At 38.2% G+C, this 23,261-nt stretch overlaps 1 protein-coding gene and 1 pseudogene across 1 annotated transcript in view; both read left to right on the top strand.

Annotated features, from left to right (window-relative positions):
• Positions 1–14,201, top strand: part of ABCA10 (ATP binding cassette subfamily A member 10) — a 65,846-nt gene extending 51,645 nt beyond the window's left edge. The window contains exons 25-38 of the mRNA XM_039229795.1: positions 226–311; positions 1,814–1,900; positions 4,520–4,611; positions 5,299–5,419; positions 6,247–6,364; positions 6,743–6,834; positions 8,224–8,402; positions 8,706–8,781; positions 8,861–8,955; positions 9,610–9,729; positions 9,909–10,049; positions 12,481–12,560; positions 13,619–13,674; positions 13,795–14,201. Of these exons, the coding sequence (XP_039085726.1) occupies positions 226–311; positions 1,814–1,900; positions 4,520–4,611; positions 5,299–5,419; positions 6,247–6,364; positions 6,743–6,834; positions 8,224–8,402; positions 8,706–8,781; positions 8,861–8,955; positions 9,610–9,729; positions 9,909–10,049; positions 12,481–12,560; positions 13,619–13,674; positions 13,795–13,893 (1,442 nt within the window). The 3' untranslated portion in view covers positions 13,894–14,201. The remainder of the gene's footprint in view (positions 1–225; positions 312–1,813; positions 1,901–4,519; positions 4,612–5,298; positions 5,420–6,246; positions 6,365–6,742; positions 6,835–8,223; positions 8,403–8,705; positions 8,782–8,860; positions 8,956–9,609; positions 9,730–9,908; positions 10,050–12,480; positions 12,561–13,618; positions 13,675–13,794) is intronic.
• A 3,619-nt stretch (positions 14,202–17,820) lies between these two features.
• On the top strand, positions 17,821–18,576 carry LOC120230236 (annotated as a pseudogene).
• The last annotated feature ends 4,685 nt before the right edge of the window (positions 18,577–23,261 follow it).

Below are 23,261 nucleotides of genomic sequence, written 5' to 3'. Positions count from 1 at the left end.
AGATACTATCATCTTGTGTTTCAGTTGTAATGATAGTTTCTTGCTTCCTAAAGAAGAAAACCGAGCAATATTGCTATATATAAAGTGAAAATGAGAATCTCTCCTAGGAAAGCAGATTATTTGTAAAAAATAGCTTAAAATATTATATATGACTGAGAAAATTAAAATACCTATGGATATTTTTCTTCTAGATTTCAATATTTTTACTCATCTTCCAATTATCAGCTGAATCTGAAGACCCTCGTTTAATTTTATGCATGATTTCAGTACCTTTCTACACTTTAATTAGATTTTTCATATTTTTTATCGAGGTAAGCAATATCACCTACTGTGTGACTATCCTTAACCATGTAGCCCATTAATAAAATCTTTGCCCAGTGTTGGAACAAGTATAAACTTTAGAAGTTATTCAATGCTGCTGAGTTCTGAAATGAAGATTGCAAAACTGAATAAAGTTGATGACTGTGCTTAAGTCCCTTTTCTTAAATATAAGACCATGTGGAAGACGTGACATATTGTGCTCTTTGATTGCATGCCACTTAGTGTCAATAAATTGCTTTGGAGATGTGATTGGTAAGGGAAGGAAAGCATGTTGCTCCAAAGCACTTCTGGGAGAAACCAAGCACTACTGAGAATTTGAGGCAACTGTTGATAAATTTCATCTACATCATGGTTCTTTTTATCACAGTTTTTTTTTATGTTTATTTATTCTGAGAGAGAGAGCGCACACACATGAATGGGGGAGGGGCAGAGAGAGAGGGATAGAATCCCAAGCAGTCTCCATACACAAGCTCAATCCCACCAACCATAAGATCATGACCTGAGCTGAAATCAAGAGTCAAATACCTAACCGCCTGAGACACCCAGGTGCCCTGTGCAACTGCAATTCTAATGAGCACTGACTGATGTATGGAACTCTTGAATCACTGTATTGTACTCCTGAAACTAATATAACACTGTATGTTCACTAACTCAAATTAAAATAAAAATTTAGGGGCGCCTGGGTGGCTCAGTCAGCTAAGCATCTTACTCTTGATTTCAGCTCACGTCGTGATCTCATGCTTCGTGAGATGGAGCCCCACGTTGAGCTCTGTACAAACAGCGTGAATCCTGCTTGGGATTCTCTCTCTCTCTCTACCCCTCCACCATGAGAAATGTGTGGTCTCTCTTTCTCTCTCAAAATAAGTAAATAAACATTTAATAACATACAATAAAATAAAAACTTAAAAAATTTAAAAAGCATTAATGCTATATAGTACTTTTAATAGAAGGTAGCTAAAAAATATTCATCTGAAAAATGAATCAGAATACTTGCAAAACTTATCTTATTCTAAGACTTAACACATCTATTTCTAGTTATTTTACAATTGTGAAAAAATAGCTGCCTCCTGCTATTCGGGTTTTAACATTCTGATCAGCATCAGTTGCTTTTTTGGAAGGAGGTGAGGATAATGACATCAGAACAGTGACCAGAAAGAACACTGCAAGGCCTCTAGGTACTGAGAATTTTCATAGATGCTAGGATACATCCAAACAAAATATGTAATATTTATGTGTTCAAAATAAAATCAATCTAGATGAAAAAAGAGAAGAAGAAACTGCAAATCCCAAATTGTACTACATACAATTAGAAGACAGAAAGTGTTGGAGATTACAACCAAGGAAGAATGTCAGCTCATCAATAGTCTTTAGTAATAGAGAACAAATTCTGGTGTCCCTGGAACATCAAGTTCAATGTATGCATATTTAGCGTACAAATTTTATATGCATCAAGCAGAGGGACCTCCATTTAACTCTTGTGTTTCTTCAACAGGTACTTTATGTGTATATGAGAAGCTTGGAAAATGTGAATGATGAAATAAAGGAAGGCAATCAGACCATTCTCTTAACAGTCTTAATAGTAAGAAAAGTTTTCTACCCGAATGTATGTATATTGCCTAGGATTTGTAACTGTGTAACACACTTAATCTTATTCAAATAACAGCAAATTTAAGGATCCAAAAAATACTTGCTCTTACTATATTCCACTGTATTCTATATTCAAATACAATCACTGTAAAATGTGAGGGTGGTTTTCTATATGAAGTCAATGACAGTAAAATATACACCAGAAATATAAAGGTTTGATTGCTGTTCTTATACATTATTGACATGATATGTGTCCAAAGACAATCTGGATTGCCTTTGGTGATTTAAAAAGAAATACCACAAATGCTACATGTAAATCATTTTAATATGGATTAAAAATTAACTAATTTGGATAATGGAAAAAAAGGTGAAAAATTAAGCATAGCTTTATACTGGGAAAAGGTGCTAAAACAAATATAAATGTTATTTCTATGCATTATGGTAACTGAGGCAGAAAAGGGAAATTAAATGGATTACAAACCTCTTTTTCTCTTAATGGCAGCAGAGTAGTTTCTTGAGGGAGAAAGTTTCCCAAGTTTTTATAAATTTATAAAATTATATCCATTTCCACATGAGTCATTGCATATTGAATGTTTATCATCATATTTTCTAAATACATGCAGACATATTACATATCCAATGATTTTTTTTAATTGACCACTAACAAATCCTAAAGTTATACAGTTGTTTGGTTGGAACATATATTCATTAAAATGTGAACTCCAGGTAACACAGCAAAGAAAGCCTGAGACCTAATGGTCTTGCTGGCAGACATCCTTAAATTGTTCATGATTTTACTCTGAATCATCTTAGTACTTAACCATTAAGCATTCTATTGACTGTTTAAAATATCACTCAATTCCTAGTTTACTGGAGGTCTTAGTCTTTATTTATCAAGAATGAATCTTGAATTTTTTCAAAGGTTGTGTGCATCAAGAATAATCAAATAGTTTTACTGAATCCGTCAAGATAATTAATGAATTTTATTAAATTAAAATTATATTTCATAATATTTAAGAAATCTGTCCCTCTCTGGGGTCGTGAAAATATTCTTTGATATTGTCCTCTAGAAGATTTATATTTTCTTACACATTTATGTCTTCGATCACCTGCACTTAATTTTTTTTCTGTGTTGGGAGAGAAGGGTCCTATTTCATTTCTGTCTTTAAAGATACTCAATTGTCCAGAACTACTTATTGAAAAGCCTGTGCTTTTCCATTTGATATTCAGAGACACTTCCGTTCATACATAAAATGCCCATATATGCAGAGTCTTTTCTGGAATATCTATTCCAATTTGTATGCTTCTGACAAATTCTTTGGAGATCTACTAGTTTGGTAGTGCTTTTGATTAAATTCCAGGCTTAGGGGCCTGGGTGGCTCAGTCAATTGAACATCTGATTCTTGATTTGGGCCCAGGTCATGATCCCAGGGTCGTGGGATCGAGCCCTATGTTGAGCCCTGCATCAGGCTCCGTGCTGAGCATGGAGCCTGCTTAAGATTGTCTCTCTCCCTTTGCTCCTCTCCCCGACTCATGCTCTTGCTCTCTAAAATAAATAAAAATAAAAAATAATTAATTAATTAGTTAATTCCAGGCTTGAGATTTTTTGGATCATTCAGATGATTTGAATTTGGGCTACAAATCTGTGCATAAGCTGGCTTCTCATTCTGCTTCACTCCCCATGGTTGGCACTCAAGACCTTACAGACCTCCTGGGGGTTCTTTATGTCCTTCACTAAAAGTAAAACCCTTTGAGACCTATGCTTTATTAGTGAAAAGACCACCTATTTGACTCTTCGCTGGGAAGAAAACTCTAGAGTTGTATCGTTAGTTTCTCCTGTCCTCTTCTCCTGGACACATCATGAAATCTGAAGTTTGAAGATTAACTCCAGGATGAGAGGTGCTTTGGTGTCAAGACTACCCCCTACATCCACTTAGATCAGGCTTAAAAAGTCCTTCCTATCTTTTTTTAAAAAATAATTTATTTTTTAGAGAGGCAGTGAGTCGGGGCTGGATGGAGAGAGAAGGAATCCCAAGAAGGCATTGCAGGGTCAAAGCAGAGTCTGACATGGGGCTTAAACTCATGAAACTATGAGATCATGGCCTGAGCCAAAACCAAGAGTCTGATGCTTAAAACACTGAGCCACCCAGGCAACCAAAAAGTTCTTACTATCTTAAAAAAGAGTCCCTACCATATTGTCAGCTTTTCTATGCTTTAAGAGTTTTTGTTTGTTTATTTGTTTTGTTTTGTTTTTTCCCCCGTGGAATGAGGGTTGGTTTGGATAAACTTCTCATGTCAGAAGTATTTTGTAAGATTTTTGTCAATTTTTTTTAATAGTTTATTGTCAAGTTGGTTTCCATATAACACCCAGTGCTTATCCCCACAGGTGCCCTCCTCCATGCCCATCACCCTCCTTCCCTTCCCCCCATACCCATCAGTCCTCAGTTTGTTCCCAACATTCAAGAGTCTCTCATGGTTTGCCTCCCTCTCCCAGATTTTTGTCAAACTTATAAGAAAATGATCAAATCTCCCCTGAGGAAAGGCAGATATTGCCCACTGAATTTGAATCCCTTGATCATACTAATTCTAATTATCTTTCTTTGCTTTTTAGCCATACCTTCAGAGTATCATTTTCCTTTTTGTTATAAGATGTCTGGAAATGAAGTGTGGAAAAGAAACAATGAGGAAAGATCCAGTCTTCAGGTCAGGACAACATTTATTAACATCTGAGTATAATTTAAGTATTTAATGTTTGTGGCAGTACATTGAACATCAAGTTATTAATGATAGATCTACTATTGAGTTCTTAGCTAGGCACATTGGACATCCTTATTCTGGGGGAGAAAAACAACCCAAAACAGCATTAGATTGAGTGCAGGAAAGCATAGTTTCTAAGTCATGGGTCTTACAGGTTTCAGGCAAGTTGAGTTTTTGTTCTGTGTCTCTCTCTTAGCAGTGGGTAAGCACCAAAGTTTGTTTTTCTCCTGCTTAGAGCAAGTATCAGTCCCTAAGGAGAAGACATGAGAATGAGCTGGTGTGTTCAGTATGTGGGTGGACTTTCTGAAAAGGGAAGAGAAGTCAGTTCTGCTGATCATTGATGATGTAATGTGAGCATCATGTGGATGGGGCAGACGGGAAACACTGATGAGTGTGTATCGGAGAGAATTTAGAGAACCCATTGACAGATGGAATAAAAGGTCTTAAAGACAATAGACAAAGAAAATGTTTCAAGGGACTTGGCTACCTACAAAAGGAATCTTGTCGGTAGTAAATTAATTTTCTTTCTCTTAAAGCAAAGGATAATAATTTAAGTATAGGGGCTTATTTACATTCTCTTAATAAGGTTTTACAGCTAGAATTGAATTGCATGTGATTTTATTTTCTCTATAGAATCTCCTCAGGAAGTAGGGAAAATCATCCAAATCCAGAAGAACCAGAAGAAGAAGATGAGGATGTCCAAGCTGAAAGAGTGAAAACAGCAAATGCACTCAGTACTCTGAACCCAGATGAGGTGAAAACAAGTGACTTTGACCCTTCATGAAACACTGAGCTCAGTAACTTGTCCTGTAGAGCTGAACTCCCGGTTTTTATGTTCAAAACTTGTTTCTGTGACACTTGCATGTGTATGTCATATTTAAATCGTATCTATTGCAGTATGTATCTTATCACGACTCCATTAGTTTTCCCTTCTTCAGTGGGTCTTTACCTCCATGTCTTCATTTGTCAGTGCAACTCAACGTATTCTCCAATATTTTTATCAACCTTAACAAAAGTTCACGTCTTTTGCAAGACTTGCAGTTTCATTTTGTATCACCTCGAATTGTGACATTAATAACTGTAGTCAGCAGGTGAATTTACACCTAGTTCATTTCAGAACTAGGGGGTGAAATGAACTAGAGGGCGCCTGGGTGGCTCAGTCCATTAAGCATCCGACTTTGGCTCAGGTCACTATCTCACAGTTTTTGAGTTCGAGCCCTGTGTCGGGCTCTGTGCTGACAGCTCAGAACATGGAGCCTGCTTCAGATTCTGTGTCTCCCTCTCTCTCTCTGCCCCTCCCCTGCTCATGCTCTGTCTTTCTCTGTATCAAAAATAAATAAACAAAAAAAATTTTTTTGAAGACATCAACTAGAAATTAGTGCCAAGGGGTTTTCCCAGTAGTTGATAAAGTAAACTTCATTCGTGAACATACATTTAGGTATTTCATTTGAAAGAAAGAGGCTGAATTACCAATGGCAGAAAATCTGGTTAGATTCATAGCCTAGGACGTGAAAGATAAAACACAAGTGCACAAAATATCTGAAATTTAGTACAAAAATTATGCTTTGTCGTGTTTTCCAGAAACCAGTCATAATGGCAAGCTGTTTACATAAGGAATATAAAGAGAAAAAGGAACGTTGCTTTTCAACAAGAAAGAAGAAAATAGCCATTAGAAACCTCTCATTCTGTGTTAACAAAGGTTTGGATAGCGTTCCCTGTATTAAAATGTTCCTTATTATTTAGGTTTGGGACTACAAAAAGAGGGAAAATTTCCATTCTTTGAGACTATTCACCTATCAAGTATTCAATTATAAAACTATTTGACATGTTGGCAGAGAAACATTTTCTGTTTCAAAATCATGTCCCCTTTCAAATGATAAGAAATCCCATCTTGGATCTGGAAGATGAAATCATTCTACTGTAAATCTAAAGTCTTTCCATTCACACTGAAATATAGAAAATTACAAAGGGGTTGTTGGAAAATGTTTTTGTTTCAAAACGTTACTAAACTAAGTGATTTTAGGCTGGTCAAACTTTAAAGTACAAATCATATCCTCAATGATGACTCTGCCTTCAGGTGAAGTTTTGGGGTTGCTGGGACACAACGGAGCCGGTAAAAGTACTTCTATTAAAATGGTAACAGGAGACACAAAGCCAACTGCAGGAATGGTACGTGACAACCTCATCACCAGGGGAAATTTCATTTTCAAGGTCAATAGCATTGTCCTATTGTTCTATCAGCAAGTCAAATGAGTTTTTAGAAAATGAATAAATAGGGGCGCCTGGGTGGCTCAGTCAGTTAAGCGTCCGACTTTAGCTCAGGTCATGATCGCACGGTTCGTGGGTTTGAGCCCCACATCGGGCCTCTGTGCTGACAGCTCAGAGCCTGCAGCCTGCTTCAAGTTCTGTGACTCCCTTTCTCTCCGTCCCTCCCCTGCTCACAGTCTGTCTCTCAAAAATAAATAAACGTTAACAATTTTTTTAAAAAAAGAAAATGAATAAATAGATGAAAGATTTTACAAAATATCTCTGCAGGTTCAAAAAATAGTGACGCTTAATGGCCCCTCTTTCTTTATTCAAGTATAATTAACAGACAGTGTTACATTAGTTTCAGGTGTAGAATATAATGATTCAGGAGTTCTATACATCACCCAATGCTTATCACGACAAGGGTCCTCTTAATCCCCTTCACTATTTCTTCGGTCCGCACCTCCCTTCTGGCAGTCACCAGTTTGTTTTCTGTATGTGAGAGTGGTTTTTTTGTTGGTCTTTCTTTTTCTTTGTTTTGTTTCTTAAATTCTACATATGAGGGGTGCCTGGGTGGCTCAGTCAGTTAAGCCTCCGACTTTGACTCAGGTCATGATCTCACGGTTTGTGGGTTTAAGCCTCGCGTCAGGCTCTGTGCTGACAGCTCAGAGCCTGGAGCCTGCTTCAGATTCTGTCTCTCCCTGTCTCTCTGACCCTCCCCTGCTCATGCTGTCTCTTTCTCAGAAATAGATAAAACATTAAAAAAAAAATTCCACATAAGAGTAAAATCATATGGTGCTTGTCTTTCTCTGACTGACTTATTTCACTTAGCATGATACTCTCTGGGTCCATTCACATTGCCACGGGGGGCAAGCTCTCATTCTTTTCTGTGGCTGAAAAATCTTCCATTGTGTGTGTGTGTGTGTGTGTGTGTGTGTGTGTGTGTGTGTGTGTATGTATTATCTCCACCATTCATCTGTCCATTCTTTTTATCCATTCATCTGTCAGTGGATACTTGGATTGCTTCTGTATCTTGGCTATTGTAACTAATGCTGCAGTAAACATGGCGGGAGATGTATATCCTTTCAAGTTAGTATTTTTGTTTTCTTTGGTTTAAATTCCCAGTAGTGGAATTACTGGATCGTATGGTAATTTTATTTTTAATTTTTTGAGGAACCTCAACACTGTTTCCCACAGTGGCTGCCCCAGTGCATTCCCACCCACAGTGCATGAGGCAGACTTATCTCCTTTGGTAGAGGGAGGATTGGAGCAAAAGCTGGATGTGGATCTGACTTTCCTTGTTTGATGCAGGTGGTTTTAAAAGGCTGCGGAACATCACCGAGGCAACCGGAAGATAACACCCTCAAGTTTTTGGGGTACTGTCCTCAGGAGAACTCACTGTGGCCCGACCTCACAGTGAAAGACCACCTGGAGCTGTACGCAGCAGTGAAAGGAATGGGCAAACAGGAGGCTGCTCTCAGGACTTCACGGTATGGAGGGAAGCTCACATGCTTTGTGGAGGGAAGAAGGGAGGAATGTGTCGTTTTCTGATTTAACATGGAAAGGAGATCATAAACAAGGTTTTTCAATTTTCGTGCAAATTTAAATGACTGAAAATGTGAATAAGAACCAAATCCTAAGCTTATGTGTTTGTGATGATGTTAATGGTCTTTCAATCTACTGGTTTCAGGTCGATGGTACTAAGGTTTTCCATATCGTTGGTTTAGGTAGGAACATGTGCCTTGTGTATAATCACAGTGGTTTTGGTTTTGGTTTTTGTTTTTTTTGGTCAGATTGGTGGAGGCTCTCAAGCTCCAGGAACAACTTAAAGTGCCCGTGAAGGCCTTATCCCAAGAAGTAAAGAGGAAGGTAGGAGTGGGGCTCGGTGTTACTCTGCGCACCCCACAGGTCGGTGCCAGACACACTGTTCCTCTCCTTCTCGTTCCAGCTGTGCTTTGCACTGAGCATCCTGGGAGACCCATCGGTGGTGCTTCTGGATGAGCCGTCCACAGGGGTGGACCCCAAGGGGCAGCAGCACATGTGGTGAGGGGCATCATACTAAGTAGTATGAGTCTAGAGTTAATATTCTTTCTACATTTGCTCCATTTATCTTTGATGCTCACATCGTCTTTTACTTAATTCAGTGAAACTTAATGCAGTATTCAGAATTCCCCAAGGATGGAAAAATAGACATTTTAAGAATCTCACAAAATCTTGAATGTATTTGCCTGGATTTTCTCTTTCTTACCCCTCTTCCTCTGCCTCTTTTTTCTTTTATTTCTCAGTTGTTGAAAATCCTACAGTTTCTCTGTACCCCAGCTTTTGTAAACAAACATTATTTTACTCACTACTTGGCAGTCTTCAACTTTTCATTCTATGAAGCCAGTTAATGTTGTAATATAATTTCATAATGCAGTACGATTTTTATTCTTTCTCTCTGGAGCAAAGATTTTTTTTTTCTTGTGACTAAATACAGAATTTTCTATTTAGTCTTCATATTTCTTTCTGTTCATCTATTTTCTCAAATTACTTTTTCTGCTTTTAAAATTTATTTATTTATTTATTTATTTTAATTTAAATTCAAGTTAGTTAATATCAAGCATAGTAGTCTTGGCTTCAAGAGTAGAGCCCGGTGATTCATCTCTGACATATCCAAATGACTTTCTAAATGTGAACAATCCCTTACTTTATCTTTAGGCAGACAATTCAGACCATGGTTAAAAGCACAGAGAAGGCTGTTCTCCTGACCACCCACTCCATGGCGGAGGCGGAGGCTGTGTGTGACCGCGTGGCCATCATGGTGTCTGGAAAACTGAGGTGGGTGCCCATCCTTGGCCACACTCGGCCCTAAGTTCTTCTGGGAGAATTTCAGTTCACTGTGAGAGCTTGATCTATGATCTGTGATCAAATATCTTCCTCTGCATTTGCAGTTGAGGAAGAAATTAAAAGACAAGTGTTTTTTTCCTTCAACTCTTTTTTTCTCATCCCTGGATTAGGTGTATTGGTTCCATTCAACACCTGAAAAGCAAGTTTGGTAAGGATTATATTCTAGAAGTAAAAATAAAGGACACCACTCAAGTGGAGCCTGTCCACACAGAGATTCTGAAGCTTTTTCCACAGGCTGCTCGGCAGGAAAGGTAAAGAACGTTTTTGGCTTGGGTGACAAGTATATGGGTTTTCCAGCACACATAATTTAGTCTTGGATGAGTCTGGAGAGGAAGAGAAAGACTGAGCTGACTTATTTAGTACCAAACAAGTCATTTGGGGGTCACTTGGATATATACAAAAAAGGGCAATTGGAAAGTTATTTTCAGTGAATGTTTTGTATCTCAGAAAAGGTGGATGGGGTTTGTGTGTGTGTGTGCATGTGCAGGTATGTGTAAATGATGGAGTGGTTTAAAAATTAGGTACAGAGTATGAACTAAATCATGAATTTAAAGTTTTTTAATAAACAATGAAAATTGTGTATCAACCTGTAGCATGTTACCAAATGTAAAATTGCATCAAGAGCTCCCATAACACACACATTCATATGCTTGAGAAAGATCGACTCAATCCTAAATTAACTGATTATAGGTCATTTAATTCTCCCTATGGTTCTTTTAAATTTGTGTGTGGTCAGCTCTGAGTTACAAGTAAGGATTACCAAGCCCATGTGAATAGCAGAATGAAGGTGAGTTGAACAGAAAGATGGACAGGGTTGGGGCACCTGCGTGGCTCCATCGATTGAGCATCTGACCCTTGATTTCAGCTCAGGTCATGATCTCCTGGTTCGAGGGATTGAGCCTTGCATTTGGCTCTGCGCTGACAGCCAGAGGCCTGCTTGAGATTCTATCTCTCCCTCTATCTCTGTCCCTCCCCTGCTCGTGCTCTTTTCCTGTCTCTCAAAATAAATAAGTAAACATAAAAAAAAGATTAACAGGGTTTTTTTTATATATTACTGCTATTCATTTTTTAAAAATAATACTCATTGAATACCTACTATATGCTAGAGACCATGTTTGGAGTAGTCAGTAAATAGAGAAGATTCTTATGGTGCTTATAATCACTGGGGGACAAGGATATTAAGCAAATGAAGATACAAAGAAATAAGGAAATGACATTAAGGTAGGACTTTAAAACTGAGACGAGTTTGGCTGCTGAAGAATGGGGATAAGAGAACACAGAATGTGTAAAGAACCTAAGTCAAGAATTAACTTTGTACCTGCAGAGTGAGGGGATAAAGCTCATATAGTTGATGTGTAAAGAGTGGTGTCTCCAAGTGGAGGTGTCAAAAGACTGAGATGTAGGCCTGTGGCCTTTTCGGAAGAAAAGTGAAAGGTCATTGAGAGTTTTGGTCTAGCAATAATCAGTGATGGACATTTTTACTATATAGAAGACCACTAAGTTAGGAGAATGGGTGAAGTCAGCAAGTGACATAGAAAAGGGAGAAGGTCTAGGATGAAACGCCAGGATCTCTGTATTGAGATTATATTGAGGAAAAAAGCTGGTACGGAAACTACTACCACCACCACCACCACAGCAACCATTATGACAAATATTAAAGAGTCTAAAACAGCACTATCCTACCAAATGTCTGCAGTGATGGAAATGTTCCATATCTGTGCTGTCCAAAATGGCATCCAATACCCACATGTGTCTATGGTGCATTTCACACATGGCTAGAGTGACCAAGGGATTGAATTTTACACTTTATTTATTTTAGTTAATTTAAATTTAAAAAGTTTTTAATGTTTACTTATTTTTGAGAAAGAGAGACCGAGCAGGGGAGGGACAGAGAGGGAGACACAGATCTGAAGTACGCTTCAGCCTCCAAGCTGTCAGCACATTGTCCAGCATGGAGCTCAGACTTAAGAACTGTGAGATCGTGACCTGAACTGAAGTCAGAAACTCAACCAACTGACCCACCCAAGGTGCCTTAATTTAAAAGTAAATGCTAGATGTGGCTAGTAGCTAAAATATTAAATAGAACAAGTCTAGAAAATTACAAGGAAAGACATAAATTTTGTTTGTTTCAGAAGCTGAGAGTGTGTGTTAGTTTTAAGGAGGTTGTTTATGACTTTATTTAATGCTTTTGAGAAGTCTAAAAAATAAGAATTAAAGAATGTTCACTGGATTGTACAACATGGAGGTCATGGACGGACTTATTTGGGAAAGGGGTGCTGGAGGTCAAGAAAGATTTTTATTTTAATAGGCGAGAGTTCAACGGGTTTTAATATTATAAGAGAGATTGGAAATTAAATGCAGAGGGGAAAATTTGATGCAAAGGTTCTAGGGAGCATGTTCAAGTACTGGCATTAATACAATAAGAAAGCTGGCACAGGCTTCTGTGAAAGTTTCTTTATCAAAGATATTTTTCACAATTTATCTTGAGCATTAAATTTAGAGCAATCAGATTTTTGTTGTTATCAGATTTTTATGACTAAAGTTATTCAGCTCAGATTTGTGCTCTATCAAATTAAACTATTTAGATTTTTACTCTAAGAAAACTTTAAAAATGTATTTTGACTATCAGTTTCTCCCCAGTGTTGTAACACTGTGATAAATGAGACTGTTTCCTTCTCCTAGATACTCCTCCATGATGGCATATAATCTACCTGTGGGAGATGTTCACCCTCTGTCTCAGGCCTTTTTCAAACTAGAGGCAGGTAAGTTTAGACATGCTTCTAAACTTATTGTGCATATTTTCATACGGAATATATACTCTATGAGCTCAAGTAGAAAAGTTGTATGATCAGTCAAAACTTAGCAAATCTCCACTGGCTTCGTCTTACACACCCTGAAGGAAATGTAGTGGTGGCTCTAGACTCAGGTTTACTCCCCTGATTTTTCCTCTGCTGACAAGGTAACTCAGCTGTTCCCTCCTGGTTCCATCTCATGGTATTGGAGGATAGTTATCTACAAGTCCCAAACAACACCGAGGGGAACTTCTTGCGTCTCCATATTTATCATAGTCAGAGGGGTGAGGAGCAAGAATGTGGAGACAATGATTAGAGGCTCAAATGAAGGTCAGAGAAGGAAAGTACACAGGGCTGAGATGTGACAAGTTAGGATCGGTGAACTAGTTCTAGAGACGCTGACTAGAGGTCACACTGGGTATTGATGAGGCCTTGACGCATAGAAATCTAGGATTCATTAAAATGGTACCTACGTGCAGGGTACTCCTCCGTAGATTATTATAAATATAGAAACCCAACAATACCCAACAGTTGATTTGGAGTCTAATAATACATATATAGGAATCAAAAGACAAAATACTGAGAGATCACAAGAAGCTCTTGTAAGAGAAAGTCTGTGGCCATGCATGCGTTCATGCATTGCTCTCCTTTGTTTGGCCATATTAACATTTTTCTTTAATTTATCCTTCAGAAAATTTAATGACTCTTTAAAAAAAATTTTTTTAAATGTTTATTTATTTTTGAAAGGGGGGAGGGGCAGAGAGAGAGGGAGACACAGAATCTGAAGCAGGCTCCAGGCTCTGAGCTGTCAGCACAAAGCCCGATGCAGGGTCCAAACTCATGAACTGTGAGATCATGACCTGAGCTGAAGTTGGATGCTTAACTGACCGAGCCACCCAGGTGCCTCTGATTTGGCCTATATCTTGAAGTGTCTCATAGATCTGAAGTTAATGCTTATATTGTATACTTTGAAAGCACTTTGGGTAAAAAACATGTAAGCCACTAATGTCAGTCCCTTTGAAATGCAGTGAAACAGACCTTCGGCCTGGAAGACTACAGCCTCTCTCAGGCTACCTTGGAACAGGTGAGCTTTCTTTAAACCAGTGAGCATCATCTGGGGAGCCTTTGTGTGAGAATCTGTGTGCATCCATCGTTCAGAAACACCCTGACATTTTTGTTTCCTTATTTATTTTCTCCTACTTAGGTATTCTTAGAACTCTCTAAAGAACAAGAGCTGGGAAATCTTGATGATGAAGTTGATACAACAGTAAGATGGAAACTCCTCCCACAAGAAGAGCCTTAAAACTCCGAGTCTCCTAACATTGGATTTTAGGTCCTACTACATTATTAGTTTCCAGAATTCTAAAACAATATTCCATATTACCACAGGTAACAAATAAACAAAAACATTCAGTAGTTTAAACATCAATAATGATTAAGAATTTAAATGGCTTTTAAAATTCTAGAATGGAAGGGAAAGGCAAAGATAGGGAAAGGTAGTGAGCATTTACATAATCAGACATTATACTAAACACTAGTAAGACCTATTTTATGTTTAATACTAATTCAAGAATCATATAATGTTAGTCCGGGTTTTTATTATTTTCAATAAGGCTGGATGCTGAACACATTTTACGAATAAAACATTGTGTTTTTTAACCTGAACTTTAAATATATCAATTCTTTTTAAAGCTTTATTTACTCAAATACCAATTTAATATAATATTGACCATAAGATGGTCTAATAAGTTGATGGGTGAAATTACACACTATAACCTTTAAATATAATTATATTTTCCAATTCTAAGATAAATATATGCTCATTTAAGGATATATAGAAATTAGTTTGACGAAGATAATGGTAATCTATAGTAAAACACCAGCATAAATATTTTAGCTGGCTATCATCAATGCTCTTTTTATAAGTACTTTCTGAAAGTTGATATCAGTGGCATGGTAATTTCCTGTATTTTCCCACTTCATGGTTCATGAGCATTTCACGTATAATTTTAATAATGCCTTTGGGGTGTGGAATAGCTGCATTGGATTCCTTTGATGTACTGTCATGGTTTTTACTTTACCTTTTTACTATTATCAGACATTTTTGGTTATATGCTAGTTTATCTCTTATAAATAAAGCTGTGATGAACTTCTCTTCAGTCTTCTTTTATTATAGTCTTGGGTAAGTAGTTCCAATATCAACCAATAGCTGTCTGCTCAGTGAAATCTAGGTAACTTTGTTCTCTGACCAGCAGAAAAATTCCGTACCTATCCTAAGCTTCTGAAACCTCTACAGGACCTTTTAATGTCATGCTCATCCCCGACTCTGACTTCCTTCATCTGCTGAACTCCTGTTAACTGGTCTGTGGGTTGTGTCAGTTCTTTTACCTTCACCTTGGCATTGACTTAAAGGTAGAATTTGGCCCCTTACCTTGATTCTTACAAACAGCTATTCCACGGGTAGTTTATAAACGAGGCACATCCTCCTAACTTGTAGGTATCATTAAAATTAAATTAAAATGCATAAAAATATGACATTTTACCTGTAATGTTCTGGTTCTCTAGAAGGCAATAGTTGAGGGCTTGCTTCATATTAGGGATGGATTGTCACAATTGGTCCAAAAGAGAAGGTTGGTAAAAAATAACACCTTCCATTTTCTACCCATGTCCTTACTCTTGTCAAACAGTGATTTGCTTTGACTGAAAAGCTACAGCAAGGCTCTGTGACATCTTCTGATGTAGCTGTTTGGCAGTGGGTACTGCCAGCTATTGGATGAAAGTACTTCCTCTAACAACTTTATTTAGCTGCTTTGAATGGACAGGCATTCTGGACCTTCACTTTGTAAATTTCCTGCTTCTGTACATGAAAATCATCCAACTGTGGTATGTTTCATTCCTTACGCCCTTAAAATTTTGCTTTGCAGTCATTGCTCATAAGCTCATCTTCTTGGGCCACATACTTTTTGGAATGGGTAGAACCTCTCAGTGCTTTCCAGCCATAATGTCTTAACTTATTACGAAAGGTCCACATTCTTGGTGACTTTCTTGGTGATCTCACAAATCCTTGTTCCTGGTAGTGATTTCTGTATTCCTTGGGTTTCCCAGCTTGTAAGAAATGGAATCACATCCATTAACCCAGGTAATGAGGGTCTATTGTAATTCCAGGCCTATCCAGGAAGAAGGAGAGTTCTGAAAGAGACAGCTTGAAGGTTACTGTGGATTCAAGACAGCCACAGGACTCTTTATGAGTGGAGATTGTGATAGAGACTCTACCCATGGAGATAGAGTGATAGAGACTCCTCTACTTGTGCTGCTGTGCCTATCCTGAAATATGGTCTTCTGCCAGTTAACTGGCTATAGCACCTACTGCTTTGTACATCTTTTCTCAGCCTCCTTCTTCTGCATACTTAAAGCTTTTGCTTACCTCTTTCTTTACCTTATCCCATGGCCTCCATTGTCCCTCCTGCCTCACTGACTTTTCTCTGTGCATCTGTTTAACTTCGTCTGTATTGCCTGGCTCCATTTCTGGATAACGGAAACTTATGATTGGCTTTGTCTCTATTTGAGCTGAGTTTTTATAACCAGCAATGCATAGGCTGAATGTGCTGTGGTCTTACACTCATGGTACAAATTATGGTCAGCTTTACATTAAGAACAGCCTGGGCACTCATCCCTTAGGAAGACATCTTCCAAGAAGCAGCAAGAAGCTGGTAAGTACCATGCTTGTCACATTCAATAAAACCGATATGTAGAGTTTAACCCACACACAGAATTAATGTCTGTTAATACCGATCCTCCTCACATTGAAAATGCCTTGGAAGATCTAGCAGGATTACTCTGGATTAAGTTAAAAATACCAGTAGTTACTGGGCACCTGGGTGGCTCAGTTGGTTAAGCATCTGACTTCAGCTCATGTTCGTGATCTCATGGTTCATGGGCTCGAGCCCCACGTTGGGCTCTGTGCTCACAGCTCAGAGCCTGGAGCCTGCCTCAGATTCTGTGTCCCCCTCTCTCTCTGCTCCTCTCCTGCTCACACTCTGTGTCTGTGTTAGAAATAAAGAGTTAAAAATTATTAAAAATAAAAAAGAAAGATATATAGTTTCTAAATTTCCCTGTTGTGAAAAATGGTGCCACTAAGAATGGGACATGTAGATCTTTAATGATTATCTACCTAATCTGTGGAATACACTCTGAGAACTCCCAGCTCAAAGGCTCTCCATGTGCCTAAACTTCCAACCGAAGTTTCACTCAGGAGTTCTGTACATTCCAGCCAGTTCTCTGACGTCTTCCCCTGGCAGCAACTCTGAAGCAGAAATTTCCTTTAAAAAGGAAGGAATTAAAGACTACTAGCAATAATGACAAAGTGAAGTACCATTTCTGTAATGCCCTCACTCTTACATACTAAAATAAAAACAAAAAGCAAAAAATAAAAACAAACAAGATGGTATATGTGGAATTAAGAGAGGTCCCAGACTCCTATAACCCCCAAGTAACTGTGTTAGCATACCAAACAATTCTTTACCAAACCACAGGAAGATGGCAGGAGGCAGCATACCTCTCTCCAGTCTGTGAGCAGAGTGGACCAGTTAGAAGTGAAGCAGAATCTGAAAGCCCCCCTGTTCCATTCTCCCTGTTCAGCTGGGGAAGTCCTGAGAAAGCACGATCAAGCGAAAGGAAAGCCTGTTGTACCACTGAACAGATGGGAGAGGTTAGTCTGAGGAAGAAAGCGTTCAGCTAAATGCTCATTGTACCAGGTACCATATTGTGTTCACCAAACCTCCCCCTCCACCATCCAGAGCCAACTTAAGGATCCTGTGGGGGGTGGGGGGGAAGGAGAAGGAGAAGAAGGAGGAGAAGGAGAAGGAGAAGGAGGAAGGAAGAAGGAAAGAAGAAAGAAGGAAGAAGAAGAAGAAGAGGAGGAGGAGGAGGAGGAGAAAGAAAAAATTAAAAGATTTTTTTTTTAAAGTAACACTGAGGGACACCTGGGTGGCTCAGTGGGTAAGCATCCAACTTCGGCTCAGGTTGTGATCTCATGACTCATGAGTTTGAGCCCCACATTAGGCTCTGGGCTGACAGCTCAGAGCCTGGAGCCTGCTTCAGATTCTGTGTCTCCCTCTTTCTCTGTCCCTCCCCCATTCGTGCTCTGTCTCTGTCTCTCAAAAAATAAACATTAAAAAAAAAAACCCTAACTTTGGACTTTGCTACTGGACTGGTGCAAGAGGCATACAGGATGGCCTCCTCAGATTGAGAATAATCTCACTGGCATACTAATGAAAAGATTAAGAATAAACTCCATCATTAGGAAACTGTGGCCAAGAACCTACCTTGAAGATGATATTAAATGAAATAAGAGATGAGATCATTGTAACAAATGAGCTATTAAATAATTTGGAATTGGAAATTCAGTGTCAAGAACAAACTGACACTTAAGGGGCTCTGTGAATCTTCTGAAGATTATAAAGACATGGAACATCTCAAAAAAAAAAATAGGCCTCCCCATTTGCCTCAAGTAACATAATCTAGAGCTTTATTAGGAGATCATATCTCGACCCTGAAGAAACAAAGTTGAGAAACTTATAGCCACAAAGAAGCCCCCAGATGAGCAAAGGAATGAACAAAGGAATATTAAAGAAAGGCTATTAATAATTCCTGATGAGTTCAGTGGTACTCCTGAGTATATGGAATCTCACTTAACCTATTGTTAAATTAATAATGTTATTAAAGAAATCAACAAGGCAGCTATTAGTAAACACAAGATGCTATATCAACCAAAAAAATCTGAGTTCTGTGGCCATAAATCTACAGATTTATTGATGAAGAAACAAAAGATACCAAAGATCATTATTGTATAATGGAAGCTGACATAAAGGAGTCCATAGCTTTGAAAATTGATTCAAGGTTTTATGTGATACTGAATATGTTACAACATTGCCAGAGGCTATCAGAGATCTGAGAAGGAGGCTTTACCCATTATGTTATGACCTAAGGCCCTTGTGAACTTTGGAATGAGCCAACAGTAGGGTGTGTTGAGAGGCTATTCCTATAAATTATTTTTTAAAGTTTATTTATTTATTTTTGAGAGAGAGAGAGAGAGAGAGAGAGAGAGAGAGAGAGGGGGAGGATCAGACAGAGAGGAAGAGGGAGAATCCCAAACAATCCCAATCTGCTGTTCTGGTAGCACAGAGCCCTCTGTGTGTGTGTGGCGGGGGGGTGGGGTGGTGTCTCTGTAATTTCTTTATAAGAATACTCTCTTGAGCTCTTTAATTTTCTTTTTTCTTATTTCTTCTCAAAATAAAACACTTTATGGTGAAATGTATATATTTAAACGTTTGCTTCATTTCAGCAAATATTTAACCACGTACCATATGAGTCTTTGTGGTAAATGCAGAATGCAACAATAAAAATATTCATGTGTAGGTTTTGTGTTTAGTGGCAATGATGCAGACCCCATAACATAGGTACAGATGTAGTAATGGAAGGAAAAGGTCAAGAAAATAAGGTCAAGGATACCAAGACCCTCTGGAATTAAAGGTCACTAGTGTCTAAATTCTATCAACAGCATTTCAGTCTACAGGCATACTTCCTAGAAATTTGAATTGGGGGCAGTTTATTCACCTAATTATTGTACTTTCCCATTTGTCATTCATTAAGGTAGAACTTGAATGAAATGCATTCAGGGTAAGCCAATTTGTAAACTTTAATATATAATGAAATTATACTGAAAGTGCCCTGAGATGGAAAAAGGTAACATGTGTGAGCAGGTTGATATTGGGCATGGAAAATGAATGCTTGGATTATAAGAATTTAGCCACATTTCTCCTCTGCCTATGGGGACACTGGTCTACCTATGTCTGCACCATCTACCGGGCAGGTTTATCTCAAGAGCAGAGAGAAAATTAAAAGTGCCTCAGCAGGCCCTGTGGCCTGGTTAACACCTGTTATTGTGATGGTCATACAGTACATTAGAGGCACCACACACACAAAGGTGACATTGACCTAATCAGTCCTCAAGAAAGTCTGCCAAAAGCCAACCACTGTGCTGCACAATCTGGATCCCTACAATATTCACCATTAATGGAAAACATCATCAGCTAGATGGGAAGAATTGGACTTCAGAACAGACTGAACCTTAGTAGAATAATCAGCAAAGTTTTCTAAAGAAAGAAACACACCAGCTTCAGAAACAGGGAAGACCTTAAAATATTATCTAGAATTTTTCTTTTAGTTACATTTGGGAGTGCTTGCTGAGCTTATGACTTTGCTTTCCGTAAGGACAGCTTTATCTCTTTTTGGCAGCTCATGGGGAACTGGGGGTGTCTCCAGCAGCTGCAGCTACATCATGGGATTCCAAACTAGTGATTACAACAGACAAGCCAGAGCAATACCAAATCCAGCCAGGGATCACTTGAGTTCCGTCCCAGAGGTCTGAGCAAGAACAGACGTGGCTGGTGCCTGGCGTACCTCTATAGATAGGTCCACAAACTCTTGGTGCAGAGATTTTGTTCTAAAGTGATGCTGGTCTAATCCCCATAGTGGATTCTGGTCACTCTGGCCACAAAATGGGTATTTGTACATGTGTTGGGTACACGTACACAATGGTTGTTTCTTCATAAAGCAGATGACCAACACATAGAAACTAATAAGAGGAAAACACCTAAAAGAAGAGAAAGAAAAAGTTGAAATTACTGGGGTGCCCGGGTAGCTCAGTCAGTTAAACATCTGACTCTTGATCTCAGTTCAGGTCATGATCTCATGCTTCATGAGTTTGAGCTCTGCATTGGGCTCTGTGCTTGATACTGCAGAGCCTGTGTGGGACTCTCGGTCTCTCCCTCTCTCTGCCTTTCCCTCTAGTTCTCTCTCTCTATTTCTCTCTCAAAAATAAATAAACAAAAAAGAAGAAGAAGAAGAAGAAAGCTAACATTACTGCTGTAGCTAAAATTCTAGAAACCTTAGTTCCAATATGCTGCCAAACTCCTAAGTTTTAGTTTACATGAAAGTTCCTTTTTTACTTAGAAAATGAATCCTGAACCATATATGTTGTTCTACCTCAATAAAGCTTTGTTATCATCTTTGATCACCACCCCTCCTCAAGTTCACAACCTTTCAGGACATGCTGAGTCAGCTATCTCATGTACTTAAAAGTATAATCTGGGAGCTAATGGACCAAATAAAGTTGGCAAGAAAGAAGAGGCATCTACCATCTTCATTTAGGAGTCCACAGCCTTTCAAGAGAAAGGCTTACCTTGGCCAGTAGCCACTCGCATATATACACCATCAAGACCTAACCCTCTCACCTTTCATCATAATTGCCTAGAAAACCCCCAATCTTGGTTAAACCTGTATAAGGCGAATGAACATTGGTGGAAAACACACATGAACAAAAATAACTAGTCTCACTTTAAATGAATGGCCACTACCTCTCTTCAAGTGGAACCTTAGTTCTACATATGCAACTGCCGTGGATCTCCCTATTCTATTCACTCTTTAACTGGGTTGGATGACTAATAAATTACTTATCATGTCTTCTTGCTTCTCAGACTCTAACATCTCTCTCTCCCTTCTCACTCTCAGCAGAGTGTTGAGAGTTGCTTCCCACTTGACTATTAAGATGTAAGCATTTAGAAGAATGTTTTTATAAGCTTTCACAATCTCAGTAACCAACCACGTTTCAATGTACCCATATACTCTTTCTTCTTATTAGTGCGAATGGACAACATTCCTACATAAGGCTAATATTCACACCTGTCTACATGATCCCATTGTCATCCCCCTCCTCTGTTCATGAACAGTCTGTCAAATGCCTGCCTCTTGCTTGCATTATCTGTAAGATTATGGCCCATAAGGACTGCTTTTCAAATGAAATGGGAGGATTTCTAGTGACCAAGAGTTGAGAAGGACAGTAACCCTGGTAACTTTGGGCTCCCACAGCAAACTCTGAGGAAAACAATGGCATAACACCCATGTGAAAATCACTAGCATTCTCTGCTCCCATGCCAATTTGTCTCTGTTTTTAACTTGGAATTAAAACTCTGCAACATCATAGACACTTCTAAGATTCCATTAACAGAGACTGAAGAAATGTATAGATTGGTGGGAGGTTCTGCCTCCTCTCCCACAAAATACTGTTTACAGTCAATAAATAGTTAGTACTGGCAACTTATTTATCAAACACTTCTGAGAATCAACTCTTGGTGTTTTTTTAAAAATTATCCTTTTTTAAATGTTTGTTTATTTATTTTTAAGAGGTATATGGAGAGCAAGTGGGAGAGGGACACAGAGAGAGAGAGGCAGAGAGAGAGCAAGAATCCCAAGCAGGCTCTGTGCTGACACCAATGCAGGGCTTGATCTCAAGACCGTGAGATCGTGACCTGAGATGATGAAATCAAAAGTTGGGCGCTTAAAACAACAGAACCACCCAGATGCCCCAATATTAACTTATTTTTAACTAAAGCACACCTTTTAGTATTCTTTCAGCCACTTTGTGTTGAAGGAAAATTCTCTCTGAGAGCTTTATTTCATGCACGTTTAGCTGGGTATAGAATTTGAAGTTGACCGTTCATTTTCTCTCAGCACTTGGACAACATTATTCCATTGTTTTATAACATCATTTGGCTAACTGTTGATCCTTAGTTGACAACTTGTCTTTTCTATTTTATTGTTTTTGAGTATTTCTTTCTCTCCATTTTCTTTTATGTTTTGAAAGCTCACCACAAAATAGTTGTTAGATTGTTTTTATAACTCTTCATAGGACACATTACTTTTTTTAATCTCAGGGCTCATATATTCAATTCTGGAAAATGTTCATCCAATTTATCTTCTATTTATTCTCTTTCTTTTCCTTATTATAAAATGCCTATTAGACATATCTTTCATGTCTTTTAATTTGTCTTCAGTATCTTTCTCATTCTTTCATTTTTTAAAATTTGTCTTCAATGTTTTTCCATCTTGTTCTGTCTTTGCACTAAATTTTCTGTAATTTCTTCATATATATTTCTGGTTTATGAATTTTCTCACCTGTGCCTAATCTGCTATAAGATTTCTCCATTAAGTTTTTAATCTTAACTTTTATTAAGCCTTTTAAATATAAAGTTCTAATGGGCTGTTCTCCTATTAGTCTTCCTTGTCATTGCTTCCTATTTTAACTTACATTTCTTCTTTAATACTTTAGATATGTATTTTATAGACTCTCATAATTTTTATTATCTTTAGTTCTTAAGGTTGCTAATAGTCCCTTCTCCCCTCACCCCCCCCTTTTTTTTTTTTTGGCCTGCTAATTCTCTTTCATGGTGGACTTTTGATTATGAGCTTAGCTGCTAGGAGAAATCTTTATTTAACTCTGTTGGTTTGTGCTCTGAATCCTGGACATATCTCTGTAGAATTGCTTGCATCTTCTCTGTGGGGATTCAGATTCATACTAATAATAAGAGGAGGAGGAGAAGAAGGGGAAGAAGAAGGAAGAAGAGGAGGATAATCAGCAACATGTAATATTTTTTGAGTTTTAGTATTTTTCAGGTATTGTTTTATGAACTTTACTTTTATTAATGAATTTAATCTCCATAGTAACTATGCATACATACATACATTGCTATTATCTCCATTTTAAGGGGGCAGAGAAGGTTAAATACATTGTGCAAAGTCACACAGCTAATACGTGGCAGAGCTAGAATTCAA

The sequence above is a fragment of the Hyaena hyaena genome, unplaced genomic scaffold (genome assembly GCF_003009895.1).
Source record: "Hyaena hyaena isolate Hyena2069 unplaced genomic scaffold, ASM300989v1 scaffold_39, whole genome shotgun sequence".
NCBI lineage: Eukaryota > Metazoa > Chordata > Mammalia > Carnivora > Hyaenidae > Hyaena > Hyaena hyaena.
The sequence above is the reverse complement of the archived record's forward strand: the minus strand, read 5'-3'. Positions and strand labels throughout refer to the sequence as shown.